An 18,250-nucleotide genomic window follows, 5' to 3' on the forward strand; every position below is an offset into this window, starting at 1 on the left:
TCAAAAAAAGCATAACGAGCAGGCAGAGGGAGATGATTCTCCCCCTCTACTCTGCTCTGGTGAGGCCCCACCTGGAGTACTGCCTCCAGCTCTGGGGCCCCCAACATAAGGACATGAACCTGTTGGAGCAAGTCCAGAGGAAGGCCACAAAGATGATGAGAGGGCTGGAGCACCTCTCCTATGAAGACAGGCTGAGAGACTTGGGGTTGTTCAGCCTGGAGAAGAGAAGGCTCTGGGGGGACCTTATAGCAGCTTTAGAGTACTTGAAGGGGGCCTCCAAGAATGCTGGAAAGGGACTTTTTACAAGGGCATGTAGTGATAGGACAAGGAGTAATGGCTTTAAACTGGGAAGACGGTAGGTTTAGATTAGATATAAGGAAGAAATTCTTCACTTTGAAGGTGGTGAGGCACAGGAACAGGTTGCCTAGAGAAGCTGTGGATGCCACACCCCTGGAAGTGTTCAAGGTCAGGTTGGACGGGGCTCTAAGCAACCTGGTCTAGTGGAAGGGGTCCCCTGACCCTGGCCGGGGGGGCAAGGTGTCCCTTGCCCATGGCAGGGGGGTTGGAACTAGATGATCCTTAAAGTCCCTTCCAACCCAACCCAGTCTATGATTCTAAGTCCCAATGACATCAGTAAAAACAAAACCTAAGCAAATAATTAAATATGTATACATATATATTGTATATACCTTGTCAACTTGTTTCAGATGAAGATAGCAAGAAGCCATGTTCCTCTGCAGCTTAGCCAAATTCTGATCTATCTGCCCAGGTGTGTAGAAGCTGACCGCATAACTGTACCAGTGGAGAGCTTCAGAATAGCTTTTTGCCTAGGAAATTAAAACAAACAAACAAACAAACAAACAAAACAACACACAAAAAATGCAAAAACCAAAACACAAACAAAACCTTATTTGGGTGATGAAACTGTCTATGTTTTCCCAAATTTAAAAAAAAATGGTCATAGGAAATGAAAGATTTAGATAATCATACATTCTATCATAACCTTTCCCACAAAAGAGCGATTGTTGGTCCCACAATGCAGGTAATATTCATTAGAACTGACACTTTACCTATTCCTACTCTTCCCTTATTCTTACAGTCATTATCAAAGACAGGACACTGGACTAGATGGGTCATTCATCTGACCCAGAAAGGACATTCTTATGACTAAATACAAAACAGAAATATTATTTTAAAAAAACCTCTCTCTCCATGATACAAAGCAACTGAAACTAAGCGAAAAAGGCAAAAGTGTTTATTTCACTTAGACTGTGAATCTTGATGATACTATGCTTAAGATGATACTGCCAACTATACTTCCAATTTGGACAGAGAATTTATTTAAAATGAGGAGGAAGGAAGCTGTGTCATTAGCAAAATTCCTTCTTCACTACACAGATGAGACGTAGTAAAATGGAACATGGATTTTTCTTTACTCAAGAAATGAGCATATGACAGAAATACAAGAGCAGAATATGAGCTCATCGTCTCCAAATACTGAAATAAGAAGGTATCTGTTTTTTAATAGAACTTACATATACTCACAGTACGAATGTATATGAACTAAGATACAATGTAAGCATCGAAAGCTATTTTATATAGGCTAAAAAGAAAATGATAACACTTCAAGCTCCTTAACCCAACAACTGACTGCCAGAGGGTAGGAATTGTAAAACAGCTCAATGTAAAGAATATTTTTGTACCTTCCCAGGACAGAACCAGAATGATGGGCTGCAAAGGTTCCTTGGCTTATGAATTCTAGCCATAACTGTTCCCATGTATAAACCTGAGATAAGATTACCTGCAATTTGATGTTTTAATGGAGAACAGCACCCAGTTGTCTGAAAATAAAACTAGTGCCAACTGGAATAGGGATCTTAGTAACAGCTTGCACTCTAACCAAAAATAGACATACCAAAGAGGTCAGAAAAAGCAGATCTTCATTTTCACCAATACAAATAACAACACTACTGTTTGGTCCCAAACCTCATAATGTTTGGCAGCTCTGTCCCACAAGATGATGTGCAGCCGGTTCAAGGCTTCAGGCAACAGCTGTTTCCCAGTATAATGACCTGAAAATGCAAATCATCACTTTACAAGAACTTTAAGAAGCACACTGAGAAGCACCTAAGAACTATCTGAGAAAGACTGTCCCATAGCCTACAATAAAAAACACTGACACAGCAATATTTTCATCCAGGACCCAGTGTTTCATATCCTGCTTCTGAAAAAAAAAACCACAAACCTAAAACAAACACCACCACCCCCCAAACAGTGAGTAAGAGAATAAATATTTTCATGCTTGAACAATGTAAACGTGTCTCTTGCACCTAGCTCAATACTATGTAAAATACAGTCTGATTTCCAGCAGATCTGACAGTCAAAAAATACTACAGTGCTACAGGTTGCAACAGACCCAAAAAAGAAACTGTTATCAGCTGCTCAAACAAGGATATGCAATCTCCTTTAATACTGACAAATATACATTGGGATGCATGGACAAAGTCTTAACAATACACAGAACTTCTGATAAATGTTTCTAATCCCACATGTATCAGTCACACACAATCTACACTAAGAAGGAGGAATTGTTCTAGCAAGTGAATTTAACCCTGAGGTTTAACACAACTGTTCATTCCATAACGTTGGTTATGGAAGTTGAGAGTTGCCACGCAAAAGAAACGTAAGGGAAAAGAGACACAAATAGAAAGAAAGGTGAGAATAAGCAAAAAAGTGAAAATCAGAATTCGAGACTTTAGCCAACTAAATACAGCTTTCAGTAAACAGCAGCAAAAGATGGATACAGACCTATAATAATTTCTTCAACCTTTTGCTTAGCAAGCAGCTCCCTCTTATTCTGCAACAGGAACTCAACGTGGAACAGGGTAATTTTTCCAAGGTCAGGTGAAGATTCAAATCGTTCAGGAACAGATTTCAGAAAATCAAAACCAATTGATTCCCTATTCACACAGATGCATTTTTAAGAGGCTGCACAAGAAGACTGTTAATTTTCCATTCTAAAGACTAATATATTCACACTGTACAGCATGTTTCTCATTAATACCACTGGCACACAATCACACTGACAGAGTGAGTCAAGGTTCATCTACTCAGAAGTAACTTGCTATCAGCACATGCTTGTTCTACAGTATTCACAAGAGAGTTTACTCCTCACAATGAAAGAGTAAGAATTTATTGCAAGATAGAAGCCTATGCATAGGTAATCATGATGGAGCATTCAACAGTGTGAAATTTCATGCCTCAATTTGTTTTGCAGTAACTTGTTCATCCTTACACTGTTTTTCGCAAGAATGATTCTAGCACTCCAAACTCTTTCATTTTGAGGGCTGCTTAGTTAATGCGGAAGAAAGTTCTCGGTCTGATAATTCCAGACTCATACATATATTATTCCAGATATACTATTCCAGTTATATATTAAAACTACATAGGGAGAATCTTAATCATTCCAAAGTAAGGCTACAGCATCACAAATTGCCACTCAACATAATTTCACACCCTGTTCTGCTGCTGCCATAATCTGTATCACCTTGCTATAGAAAAGACAGGCTCCCTCTCAAAACTGTTCACCTACCTCTGTGAGTTTTTATTTAAAATAAAGCATCATTGTATAATAGATGTTTTTTGCTTATAAAAAAATACCTACAAACCCCAAATATTTTGTTCATCCCACTTAATGATGCTTTCATACCTTCCATGCTCCAGCAGCAGTTTGGCAGTATTCAAACAAAAGTCTAAAGACATCTCATGTTGCATGAATTCTGCAACAGCTAGACACAACACAAAACAGATGAGATGATTATTTAATCAACTTAGACACTTAACTGCTCAATTTACCATTTACCTCTTACAGCTTCTTTGGGAAAAAAAACAAAACAAAACAAAAAAAAAACAAAACAAGAAAAACCCCAATATAATAGTTCTAAAACAAAAGGAAGAATAAAACATGTCTATTGTGCTTTGACTTTCCTGTCACTGTGCAATTAATGTAGTACTACAGAAAGGTGACAGATTGATAGCCCTGGAGTTCTATCCCTCTATCTCTTTAAACAGGAACAGCACAGGCATTAGTAGCACAAACTTTTGCCTCAAGTTGCTTTCCATCAAAATGTCTCATCCTTATCCAGCAGGAACCACTTAAGACTGAGGTCAGTGCTCAGGCTGTGCGCTGGTATCACATTGCAAAGGGAAGTACTTAAGCCTAATGCCTTTAGCATCAGCTGTTGAATTGACTGGTGCTGATAAGTAGGTACCAGTTTTAGACCACTCAGATAAAGTTTAAAAATTGCTAGACTGTGCTAGATGGTTAATAACAAGATACATACATTTGTATCTTGGATGAGATCAGGGAGGGAACACATAGGGACATGACTGTAACAGTTGTTAAAGGAAGCATCTCTAAGGCACCTGTGTACAAGTGCACAATAAAAGATTTTAGCCAAATGCCTAAAACTTAGCAGGAACCTTCACTCAAAAGAAAGAGAAGTTGCAGTGCATGGACACAAGACTCTTTTCTGTCAGCCATACAAGAATAGACAGATACCCACTCATTAATAAACTTGCTTGAAAAAACTGACTGGAGTCTTAGTACTACTAAATATAAGCAGAGTATGTTTTGACAGGCAACACTATGGCTTCACAATTCAAACTGCGGAACAGAAGCCAACTGTTGCAATGCTAAGTTTTGAATAACTGCCCACTTGAAAGCTGGCTGAAATTCCCCAGGAGCAATCTGAAGTGGGGAATTTCAAACCATTCAGCTCTCTGCAAGAAACTCCTCATCTCATCCTACATTTATTTCTCAAAAAATTCATTATGCATCTGATGCTTTCCAACCATAAAAAGTACAAAGCCTCTCTTCTGTAAGGTTTCATTATTTATGGAAATACATTTCTCCTGATACATTACATTTTCTATATTGAAGTCCCCTCAAAAACTTTCTTCTCCTCTCATGCCAACAAAAAAATCAGTTCTCTTCAAATGACAAGTTTGAGGAATAAGGAGAAAAGTGTTTATATGCCCTAGATAAACTAAATAAACTCTGGTAACACAGGCTTATAACAACACACTGATGAGTACTTGATGTCTCTTGGCCAAAATCTGCAAAACCACACACAGAGAATAGCAATGTTTCAGAAGTCTTTCTTCTATGCTGACTGCATAAGAAACAATCCACCTTCACCTTTTTTGAGTAACCTTAGGCATCTATCTAAAATAAACCATACTTTTACATTGCTCTGTTTTCACTGTCTTCATTCTAATAGGCTTCAGAGTCTTCCCTCTTCCCTATTTACAGCAAGTCTGTTTAAATTCTCAACAAAAATAACGTCAGGCTTAATTCAAACTTACACTAGCACCTGGATAACTCATCTGTGAACACAGACTACTACATCTCACACTCCAAAACCAAAATGACATTTAGCTAATGAAGATTCCTCTAAAACACATGACAAAGGAATTTATTTTTTTCTTTTCTATCTACAACTCAGGCCATCTTCCTGGATATATAGCAGTATGACTTTACTATGAAACCTATACAGAACTGTGATACCTGAGTTGATATCTTCGTCAGGTGCTTCACTTTTAAGAAGAATTTTAACTTTCAAAAAAACCCCTGCTGGATGCAAATTCTCCTGCACAATGAAAAACAATACATTACTTGGACAGCTGTTTGTAGAATACAGATCCTGTGAGAGTCCAGCACATTCATAACACAAAGACAAATACCAGGAAATCACATACACTCCACTGTATTCTTCAGTTCCATTTTAATGACTGAAGCAATAGGTAGACAACTGGTAATATTTTCTTCTTAAATGCAATGTGCATCTTCATTATTTATTCTTATGCTGCTGAAAGACCATGAGGATAATGAAAGCAAGAGATACATGATTCTCATTTTGCTGTGGCCCATTTCCAGTACTTTTAAATAGAAGCTGAACAATACTGACTGATAGAAACATTTCTTGCCTTTCTATGTGTGAATTGGTTGGATTACTCTAGAATTAATATGAGCAGAATTCAAAGTAGCTTATAATAATACGAAATTTAGGAGAGAACAACAATAGGAGCAAATGGAAATAATGAAGACTGTATACTACAGCTCTCATTAAAACACTGCACATTTCAGACTCTAGAATAAAAATTTTCTTCTTGTTTTCCATACTCTCATACAATATCAAAACATGTATTAGCAAAAATTATGATAAAAACACTTTCCACCTCAAAAGGTTTTGCGAAAGTAAATACAATAAAAAATGCAAAGGGCTTAGATACTGTACTGGCATGTTATTTGAATGATTAAAATACACTGCCTTTTATCCTGATCTCACAAGCATGTGCATCATCATCTGTCTGAAAGTTTTAACAGCATATAGAAAACTGAATTTGAGCTTTCATTTAAAACAAGGTTTTATACTTAAAACTTGATTTGTATGAAACAGATAATGGAAATTTTAAAATGGTCAACCAATGACAAATATAAATTTTTCAAATTTAAGTTACTCTAACTAACCTGAAAAGACAGAAGCATAAAATTAATTCAAGTCTTTATATGGGAAAAGGAATTTGTACAAGAGCAAGAGACCTCATTATAGTAACTGCTCAGAGATATATGAATTTTCTTCAGGGTAGCTGGTGTGTTTATACAGCTCGTTTTTCAGGTTCCAGAAGAAATACAGTCATGTTAGTAAAGTGCAATAGCTAAAATAATTGTTTGAAATAAGACTGATGTAGCTCTCAAAACTGAACTGTTTGGCGCTTTCTCAAATATTTGTACAAGATAATGAGATGGGGACTCAAAATGTAGTATATGGACACATCCTTTACAACCAAAAGCAAGACAAAAGGTGTGATGCATAAAAAGCCAGCTGCTATAAATCTCAGGTGGACCAAACTAATTTATTCTGTTTGTCCAGTTTTCACGAATACATGCCAAAGAAATTTAGTCGTATCATTATCAAAGGACCTCACTATTAATAGATATGAGGCAGCAAGACAGTTGTACACCTACATACAAAGAAGTATTTCTCTATAAGAAAGTTGGGAACAACAAAACATATTCATGAGTATGAAAAGCAAAGCAAACACACCTTTGTCTGATGTCAAGGATAACATACCAGTGATTAATGTTTTCCATATTATTATGTTAATAAATGCTTGAGATTCAACTATTGCACACCATAAATACAGTAACACTTACTACCTGATTTGCCAAGCTTATAGCTTTCAATGCCTTGTCAAGATACAGATTGCAATCCCACTCGAAATAGGCTGTAGCTAACAATCGCAGCACTTTAGCCTGGAAAGAAAAACAAACTGGAAGTTTAAATGCTATCTGAAGAGCAGAAAAAAAATAGCCACACATGAACATACATATGAATACAAAAGACTTAAAATTTAAGGTTATTAAAAACAAAAGCTCTTTGAGTCAAAAGAGTGCCTGCCTGGTATAAGACACATAAAGTGATTGCTCAGTTCTGAAGCGTATTCAGTCTTCAGCACTGCAATTCACACAGGACATGACTCAACGAGAGTTCAGAGAACAGAATGGTAGCAAGGAAAATCAGAGATGTGGGAAAAACAGAATGAAAGAAGAAATTGAAGGAGCAGGAGGTACAAAACTTCACTGAGAGAAAAAAAAAAGACATACATGATAATGGTCTTCAAATATATAAATGATTTATATAAAGATTATAAATCTTCTCGATTTATATAAAGATTATAAATCTTCTCCATATCCACTGTGGGTAGCAAAAGGAGCAATAGGCTTGTGAATGAGACAGACAAACATCTATCAGAAATGCCACAGATGTAACTGATGATGCCTTGAAAGAAGAAGGGGAAGGGAAAGGAAGAAGAGATGGCCTTTCAGGGTCTATTTCAGTCTTACTTTCTACAACTTAATTCTGTGAAATAGTAGATTCAATTTAAGAGCACCCATCAGTAACTGAACTCTCAGACTGACACTCATAACAACTGAACTTGCAACTTTGCCAAACTTCATAGCAGACAGTACTAAACCTGACAGTATAAACTGGTCAGGTTTGGCACAGCAGAGGCAGATGATACAGTAGAGTCAGGTTAACAAATTCCTCCTATTTGGAAATGGCAATTTCTGTATTTCTTACCTGCATTTCTTTGCCAACAGAATATTTCACATCCATCTTGCCAATGTCGTAACTCTCGCTATCAATGATAAGTGCAAGTTCAAATTAAATGGGAAGACAGAGGTAAATTCAGCCAGTCTTCTGACACGTGCAACATTCCTATCCTTTCTCACTTCTTAACCAGTTAGAAACTACATAAATCACACAAACTAATCTCAGTACTCACTCTTACTAGAGAACAGAAAATTCTGCTTTCTTTCTAAATCCTCGTATTAAAAATTGTGCTCAATCACTTTCTTCAACCTGTTGCACCACCTTCTGTAATAACTTCTATTCAAACATTTCAGTAGGCTTTATCAGTTTTAACCATAGGGGTTTTGAAGAAGCAAGTGTTCTCGTTCTCACCTGGCAAATAATATAGTCATACATAACCTGGTCTCAAGATCACAGCAAGTCAATAGCAGAGACAGAAACAGAACCTAGGAGTCATGATTCCCCATTCTCTTTTTAAAAGTTAAATGACAGCACAAAGGACCACCCAGGAGAAAATGCAGTGGTAATTCCACAAAACCAGACTCGATTGCAAATGCTGTGAATGAAGAACTGTTAGATAGAAAAACAGTAACTGGGCATTTGTTTCCTTATCAAATATATTCTCAGTACAGGGAAATCTTAACCCACTAGATGGAGCTACATCTCTTTCTCCAGATAATTATTTGCACTTTTTCCACAAATTTTGTCATCATGACTCAGTATGTAATTTTCCACAAGAATAAAATATAAAATAATCTCCAAAGCACCAGCTGTAATCAATTCTAAGCATTTCTACAAATCCTCTTTGACAACATACATGACCAGAACTAGTTTGAATTTGGTACGTTGCCATTCATTTTCTTCTATTTAAAAGAAAAAGAGCAAGAAATAAAAACCAATTTTCTGAGCTGAGGCTGTGACCTTGGCATGAGGATACTCTTCCCAGTAACCTATATTTTTTTGTCCTTAGTAGTACGACATTACTTATTTGGATCCTACCCAAACCATACCCAACTTCCTTTTTCACCTTGATGTCTGTGTCTTTCATCACTCAAGGACTTGCTCTCAATGAAACACCTCCTTTATGAGAAATTCAAATACTGTTTAAAACAAATCAATTTAAAACCGGTCAGAAGAATTCATCTACTCTTTTCCAAATTTTTCAAAACCCTTCACTATCATTTATGAATGGCACAAGAACTGGGAACAGCGTCTTGATAAAAATAATCTCTTTGGAGGAAGTGTTAGCGAGAGAACTGACGAGAACCATGGAAAGAAGACTTTCATTCTAATGATATGAAAATCTATGTGGAAAGCAGACATAAATGCTAGGCAACAGAGTAAGACAGTCACTGAGTATCTTCTCAGCTAATCTGGTTCAGCTAAAATCTTGTATTCTCACATTTTTAATTAAAACTCTGCTTTCCCTTGCTCCCCACTCCTTCACACGTATTTTTACATCTCAAAAACAGGATTTTATTTTGTTTTACCTGAGCCAGAAGCAGCTCTGTTCATACCTCTTCCATTCATAGGTTTCCACTCCAAAATTGTAACAGAGGATTGACAGGTAACAGGTCTGTAAAAGACTCCTGCTTCATTAGATCTATGGCACTCCAGTCTCAGGTTCTTTAAAATGCATTTTACTTTAAAGATATATCCACTGACCTTGTACAAGGGGATAATGAACATGACTAAAATGGAATCATAATTGTGTGGGAAAGTGAAGCATCATTAACCAGTCCAGGACACACGAAAAGCGGGATTCTTGAAACACATGAGGTAGAATAGTTCCTCAAGAACATTGAAAGTACTAGAACTATGTAAAGTAAACAATAAAAATTAGAACTTGAGAGGAAAAATTGGAAGAGTACAACCTCATTTTTAAAAATGACAAAAAAGGTTTACATAGCTAAGTGAAGAGGACTCTACCTCTTCCATGGTAGACTTCTTCCCAGCATGTCTCTTTGGGGTTAAAAGGGGATCATCCACACATTTTAGGAGAAAACTGTTTTTGAATGCTTGGTTATTCAGAGCACTGTTGCTTTCCGCTTTATCAGTCAGCTCCAAAAAAATCTCTGTTCATAACAACTTGTTTTTCCTTTGAAAAGATTTGCAGCTGTCATATGTCGCCCAAAGAAGAGACAGAAAAGTCACTTTATATGCTAACAGGCTGCCAATATTTATATCCATTTTGCCTCTGCAGTAACTTTCTTTTCAAAGTACGAATGACGTTTCTTGCAAGTGACTACAGATTTCAAATCCTCAAGCAAGAATGAGAGAGGTAGCAAAACATTTTGCTTCAAATTTATTGTTTATCTTATCGCAATCCAGAGATAAAAGCACAGATTCAGTATGCAGGAACAAAAACCCATCACACTCAGATGTGAAAAGCTTACTTTTCATCAACGTTTTCTTTCCAGAACAGCAAGTTTACTGTATTGAGAGAGTTTCAGGCAAAGTGTTCAGCATAACGCTGCAGACATACTGTGGCATACCCTAGTCATTTACTTGCATGCTTGGAAACGACATATTTCAAAGGATAATTAAAATACTATTTCAGTGAATGACTGTGTTCCAGGTGTCAAGCATAACACTAAATATCCCCATAAACCTGACACCTCGCTGAACAACAAGTGTTTGGAACAACTCTGGCATTTCAGCCTCTAGGGCAAGAGTTCCCAGTTATGGTTCATAGACCACTGATGATCCACAAGCTGCAAATCCTCTCCAGCTGACCTCTGGTACCACACATTATTGTAATGCAACAGTCTCCTTGTGATACTCCGCAAGTGCTCTCTGGTACAATGGCAGCCTGGAAGAGTTAAGGACTGACGGCTACCTAGTGGTCGAAAAGTTTCAAAGTCACCCAGCAATCACTAGCTCTTTCCTTTTTTTCTCATCCTTTAAACCAGATCTAAATTTTATCTCTCATGATCAGAAACCTTTTCCTTGTCTCCATCAGTGCTTCTGGTTTGTGAAGAGCTTTCATCATGAGAAGTTCAATACTATTTAATGGAGGAGTTTAAGCAGAAAGCGTGAAATTCATTTAAAATGAAATGTGGAACATTTCCCAGATCCCAGGGAATATTTTCAACAATTCACAGTGAGGAGCTCTGCTCTTATGGTTCAAATCAAAGCTAGACCCCGGCAATTGACTTAGTCACTCAGATGCACTGAACAAGACCTGCAGATCACAAAAAACAATTTAAAATTGGTTGGAGTTTAATTGGTTAAAAACCCAATTAAACTCCAACCATATTTCCCATATTCTTCTTTCAGAATTCAAAACTATCCCTTGAATTTTATTACCTGTACCACAGAGACAGGAACAAAATGTTTCCTAAATACTGGGAAACTGTTAAAGTAAGCAAATGAAAATAAATGTGGGAAAGTTTATTCTGATATAATCATATTAGACTTTTATCTTTCCAAACAAAGAACTAGTCTGCATATGCTAGAGTTTGTTTTCTCTGGACGTTGTTCTGTGATGCCAGAACTACAAAAAAACCACAGTTTAGTGCAATGGGAAGCCTCCATTCATAGCTCTACAACGTCATGAAGATTAGTATTGAAGGTAGTGACAGACTTGCATATCAAAAACTTAGTAACTCAGCTCTTCTCTTGTCCCATCTGTCTCCAGACAAAAGTTCACATGCGTACAAGTGAAGAAGCAATATACAAGATCAAGATGTAAAATGCAGCTGGTTCTGTAGAAGAGTAGGTGGCATATTATATTTAGAAATCTTTTTGCCTTGCTTGCCGATACGTCTTCTCTCATGCGTTAAGAAGAGTTTATCATTCCATTTCAAATGATAAACTATGAGAAAAAAAATGAACTTTGAAGAAAGAAACTGTTAATGCACGATTTTTAGTAGGAAGATCTCAAAGAAGCAACCAACCACAGAAGAAATACACAGTTCAGAGTACTTTTCAAAATGTAATACGGCATATGTCATACTTTAACATATAGAGAGGAAAGCAGATTTTCAAAGTTTGGAATGATAAAGAATGGATGATTTCACTTACCTCTTTTGGCAATTTTATCAATATATCTTTGCAGCGCTGCACACACATCACCGCTTTCTGAAAATTCCCTTGAGCAACTGCCTAAGAAAGCAGTAGAGGATGCCAACAAACTGCTAGTGAGCAACTTGTCTTTAAAATTAATTAAAAGACTGAGTCTCTGAAATAGGACTTGTTTTTTTCACATTCAGTAAAACTAGGTTTAGGATTAGATATATGTCCTTACAGTGCTCCAATAATCCTATAAATTTCTATATATTGCCAGATGATGAAGACATCCAGAAAAACACTGCAGTCCTTACATACTGTGAGAAGGTCAGATGCACAGGACAAGTTCATTCAGATGTTAAGATGATACAACAGTTCAGCAAATCTTAAACCACCTCTCCAATAATTTAAAGTCCTCTTTAGTCTCCATGATCAAACTAAAAATTTTGGCCACTGCTTTGGCCTGTTTAGGGAAACTCTTGAGAATTTTGGGGATAGCACTCCTCCTCTAGATACTGTGGTCAGTGGTGTTAGCAACAAATGCAGGCAACTACATTTTGCCATATTTACACTCAGATGTCTGTCATACCCTGCAGCATTGATAAAGTACGCAGAAACTTCAGTCAGGCACAACAATGCCTCACAAAACTTAGAATTTCCAAATTACACACTTCAAATTATTGTAATTTGTGTTGTTGATGCCCTAGAAAAACTTTAGTACTTTTTCAGACTTCTCTCATATTGTGCTAGGTCTTTTTTTTTTAATAATTATCACCATGATATTTACCTCACTGTATTATGTTGGAGGTTGAGACTTTAAAGAAAATAACAAATATCATGGAACTCACTATTTCCAGATCTTGTAATTTTATACTGATTCTCCCACTGTTCAAAGCCTTTATATGTGGAACACAGCATACGGGAGAGAGAGTATTCATGTATAGAAAGATCTCCGTCTGATGCTATATATATTAATAGCTTTGATGATGTTCATGAGTTTGCAGAGTTATGAAGTTGTAAATTACAGAAGACTTTGCACATGTGGCTTATAGTATCTACTTGCTAGATATGAACCTTGGCTATCTGCAGCCATGATGAATACTACCTTCATATACTTTCAGTCAGCCTAGCTGCAAATACTAGTGCAGTATGATGAGTATTCCAAAGTGACTAGTCTTGCTGTATACACGTTACATGAACGCAGTTTGGGGGACTCAGGCTCCACACCAGTCCTATTCCCCTTCTTCAGTCAAACACATGACACCTTTGGAACTGACACATTTATGATTCAGAAAGGCAGCTGTTTGTTTTATAAACAGTCATGCCAGCCAAATCATAGAGCAACAAATCTGAACTAGAAGATATAAACACCACAGCAGAAATGACTGCGATAAATTAGGCAAATTAAAAATCATTAAATGATTGCAACACTGAATGCAAACACAAGATCTGCTATCTTACATCTAAGTGAAGGAAATATATCCCTCAGCAAGTCTTCAATGCCAAGCATTCGTACATCTAACAACTGGGTCAGTTTGCCTCTATACCCTTAGTGACTTATAAGGAAAATTTGGAGGAACACATACTGATTCAGCCTGGTAAGAGAGTACTTTGAAGAGGTTCTTCTCCACATCAGCTTTGTGCACCTGAATATCTGCTTCACCATCGCTCCCCTTAAGTAACTTTGCATACAGTTTTTCTATACTCTGGAAAACAAAGTGTAGGCATTACCCATGGAACTTATAAATAGGTGTGTTTATAAGAAATTAAACCTGGAAAAGAACTTACAGTCATGGCAATCTCTAGAAATCCATCAGCAAGATCAGCTTTTCCAATATCTATCCATCCTTTCCCAGTTTTCATAGACATCTGAAGGAGAAAATGATAAGAGCTTTGTGAAAACATAGCCACTTTCAAGAAAGGCCATGTTAGATCTCATCTCATTGATGCACATATCTAATGTAGGAGAGCGGTATTTTAGCTCTTCAGTTTTTGAGAACTGCCTCTCATGTCTGAATGATGTCCTTAACACTTAGATGCAGCATAAGACTTATGGTGCTCTAATAGACAATATTAGAAGATACTGAAATAAATGAAAATGCTGCTCATATGACATTTTACCATATGACAAAGATGTGATGCTAACAGCACACTTCTGTCCAGAAATTCATAACTGCACTGCCTCAGAAAGGTATCCCTGTCTCCCTTCAGCATGTCTGTTACCCAGAACTACAGGTATATTCCACTCCCTTTCCAAAGCCACCATAACAGGGTTTGACGGTTTCCCTTGGGTGTTCAACAGCACTTCATTGCTCACCCACCATTAGCCTTACCAAAATCTGCCTTCGAATAGTTCCCTCAGGAGGATCACTGCCTTCACAAAGGCACACCAGTCTGCAAGCAACAAACCGTACTGCAAGAAAACAAAGCAGACATTCCTAAGTTCCCTTTTATTTTTTTATTTTTTCAGAAAGTCAGGCCCTGCCGTATTTGAAAGACTGCTTGCCATTTTAAATTACAAGAGAGAAAAATTTGAAAGCTTCAGGAGTCAAAGCAGTCTGAATTTTATCCAAGCTGCCTAAAACTGCTTTTTACGCGGTAAGAAAAAAAGATATTCTCATCAAAATAACTATTAAACACTTTAGAGAGAGTTTAAGTTACATACATGGTATTCAAAGACTTAATTACATTGCAGGTGCTTACAGTAACATGTCTGGAGAGCCTCAAAATAGCCTTGAGCAAAATAGGGTAATGAAGTTTAATAATCTTTACATTTTCAAAGTAAAAAGCAAAAATATTTTCAGGCCTTCCTTATACATCAGGGATGGAAAAGAGACCACTTAAGGTATTTAAAATAGCTTCTCCCTGGCCCTTCAGCTGTGATACAAGATCTGAGAACATTATGCTCTACAATTACCACTTATTTTGTGTAAACTTACCCTTTTCCCTTTACCTGATATAATTTATACGACGCAGATTATATGTAATTTTGACTATAATCCCTCAAGACAAAAATGTAGGCCAGATATTGCAATCCTGCAGAACCACATAAAGAGCAGGTTGAGGGAAAAGACCAAAAGCTCACTTCTGCTTTCCCCCAGCCTTGTTCCTGGCTTCAAGCGACTCTACCAGCTAAAGCAGGGAGGTAAAAAAGGGATTCAGAGTTTTTCTGTATGTAAACATTGATGAGATAGTTACATTAAAGAAACAATCTCATTTGATATAAATTAAGTGACCAACAATCTAAAATTTACATCCATGTTATTTCCATACATTTTTAGATTAAAACCATAGCATTAGAAGGCAAATTACAGCTTCTGTTGGTCACATCACCTCTACTGATGCTCTGGCACAGAAAGGGGGAGTGATGAGAATGCCTACATTAATTCTGTGTCACAAGGAGATAGCTATTACACCAGGATGCTCCTTCCTGAACTGTTTATACAAGCTCAGCTGTATATTTTCCTCTGCCTACACCCTATCTGCAAAGATCCAAACAAATTTACACCACTACATATATGCAGTCAGCAGAGAGTTTTTTGGTTTTGTGCTACAGTACACAAACCACATTTAGGAAGGTATAGAATACATACGTACGTTTAGCTCTTTGCTCGTCATTGACAACAGAACCCGCGTGTTTAGTCACAGCCCAGTTCCACAGGTTTATTGCACTCTCTTCAACCTGAGCAGGAGAATTCCATTAGATTTAATTTTGCCCTGGATTTGGGTCACATTGAAATTTGCTGCTGGAAAAGGAACTTTCATGTGTATCACAGTAATAACCTGTCCACATGTTTGTGCAACTTCTTTTAACACTGGAGTCAAAAGGGTGAGTTTTCCATGAAACTGTTACATGATCCCACAGGGAGATCTGGGATAGCGACCTGAAAACAGGTATGCTGAACAGACCACATAGCATTTCTTCAGCTAAAAATATGGATTATTCTTTTCTACAGATCCATCATTTCAGAAGAATTATAAGCAGCTGGCAGGAAGCACATACGTAAGTATATTTCATAAGATATACTCAGTCTTATAAAAGAATATTTCACATCTTCTAAAAACATGAGAGCACTGCTAAAATGAAGCAAGGTAAGAAAGAACATGACTGTGTAAATCCAAGCCTGACAAGACCTGAAACTAAAAAGAACTAATTAATCATATGACTAATAGCACGTGTACATATACTCACATCATCCATCAGTGCCTTCAGCTCCAATTTGAAATTATGCATAATAGCAAATCCTGCAAGTGGTGCGCTTCAGAAACATTCAAGTATGATCCTAAACAAATCCCATTAATCTGTCATATTACTGAAATGTCCTAACCTATGTTTCTATCAAGTCCTTTTCCAAACTTAGCAAAACATGACCTCACTTACCCTATCCATCTGGGATGAAGTTTTCTCACAAACACTCATAGTAACAAAATTTGTGCAACAGCTCATCACTATGACCAAAATATAACTGATTCACTGGCAGCTTTCAGAATACATCATGTACATTTTAAACAGATGTTGAAAAATTTGAAGATGTTGAAAAGAGCTGTAAGAATTGTATCAGGGTTGAAAACATATCTATAGTAAGGCTTCACCTCTTTTGCCTATCAAAAAGAAAACTAAGTAGTTTAATTATTTTAAATAGCTACATTGGGAAACTACTGACACCAGCAAACAGAGAACAAAGGCTACTGATGATATACTCCTGTTAAAAAGATGACGCAGTTCTACATAAAGGCAATAAGCTCCTTTAACAACCCACATTGAAGGGCTGCACTTTCCATCACTTCAAATCCTAGTTTCCATGGCAGATCTTGCCTACAAATACACTCTTGCCTAACTAGGAAACATTTTATGGCCCCTTTTATTGAAGGGATCAGATTACAAATTAATGATGTCTCCTTTCTTTAAAAATAATTTAGCCTAACTGTTTCAGGAAGAACTCAAGTTTTATGCTCTTGTATGTCTTCACAGACTGCACTGAGCATGCTTTATGTTGTGACACTTGCTAACTTATCTTCCTCCTTGTCACAAATTCAGGACTTTCAGATCAGTCCTCCTCATCTGATACAGAGTTAAATCTCTTTTCAAAATAACATTTTGAAGGAAAAGGTTGGACAGTATCTCAGCTGGTCTTGGTTTTATTCCACATTCATGTATTACCCATCAGATTTCTTTTTGAAAAAGGCCTTTTAAAGGCATTAGTAGTAGACATTTACTACTTTATAAGTACTCTAGAAGAAATACACAGAAAGAAAAAGAATTAAAAACATAAACAACAACCTAATTCTCTTTTATAATGTACAAAAATGAGTACATCCCACTATAATACTACACACCGAGTTTACCAGGCAGGTAAAACGACATGTTTGCTTGTTTACTTCTTCCACAAGCATCCACTCTCATTATCGAAACCATGTTCAGGATGAGATGGACCTCTCCTCTGACCCAGTACCAAATTCTTAATGTATCAGCACTCTATGCTTGCATTTTTATTTAAATTACAATTAGATCCTACTAGAAAACTGAAATAATGAAAACCTTAATATCACTAAGAGACCAGTAACTTTCCCCATTATGATGCACACTTTTACATTGAAGATCAGCATTTTGCATTTTAAATGTTTTATTTTAAAAGATGTAACATTTTCCACTTTATTTTGGGCCTTCACGCTACTGGGTCAGAAGATGAAGAAATAATCCGTTATGTTTACGCTCCAGGAGCGCTAGAGTTAAACCTTCAGCTTCACTGCAGAAGACGAGAGGCAAGAGCACGTGCCGGCAGGGCGGCCGCGGCCACCGGACCGGGCAGCGCTGCTGCGGGGCGGGAAGCACAGGAAACCCCCACTTCTTCAGGCGGGGTGGAGAAGGGCACCGGGCCCGGAGGCCGGGGCTTTACCTCAGCCCCGGTCTCGTCCTCCTCAGAGACGCTCCCCGCAGCCTGGAAGAGCTCCTCAGTGAGGGCGGCGATGCGGGACGGCGCCTCCTCCCTCAGCAGCTCCCGCACGAGCCCTGTAAGACAGGGCGAGAGAAGGGTGTGAGATACAGCCCAACAACAGGCGGCGCCCCCAGCCGCTTATGG

The 18,250-nt window shown here is 37.5% G+C and overlaps 1 protein-coding gene across 1 annotated transcript; it reads right to left on the reverse strand.

Moving 5' to 3' along the window:
* Window positions 1-689: 689 nt before the first annotated feature.
* Window positions 690-18,180, reverse strand: LOC104622345 (testis-expressed sequence 11 protein-like; the record flags this gene model as incomplete). The annotated part of the gene is made up of 14 exons (XM_010289090.1): window positions 690-827; window positions 1,987-2,072; window positions 2,809-2,960; window positions 3,710-3,788; window positions 5,570-5,651; window positions 7,223-7,318; window positions 8,148-8,205; window positions 9,650-9,735; window positions 12,186-12,266; window positions 13,757-13,876; window positions 13,959-14,039; window positions 14,504-14,583; window positions 15,768-15,852; window positions 18,068-18,180. Coding segments are annotated over 14 exons (1,337 nt in total), but the record flags the coding sequence as incomplete, so codon positions are not given.
* Window positions 18,181-18,250: the final 70 nt, after the last annotated feature.

This window comes from Phaethon lepturus, unplaced genomic scaffold (assembly GCF_000687285.1).
Source record: "Phaethon lepturus isolate BGI_N335 unplaced genomic scaffold, ASM68728v1 scaffold20696, whole genome shotgun sequence".
NCBI classification, from domain to species: domain Eukaryota; kingdom Metazoa; phylum Chordata; class Aves; order Phaethontiformes; family Phaethontidae; genus Phaethon; species Phaethon lepturus.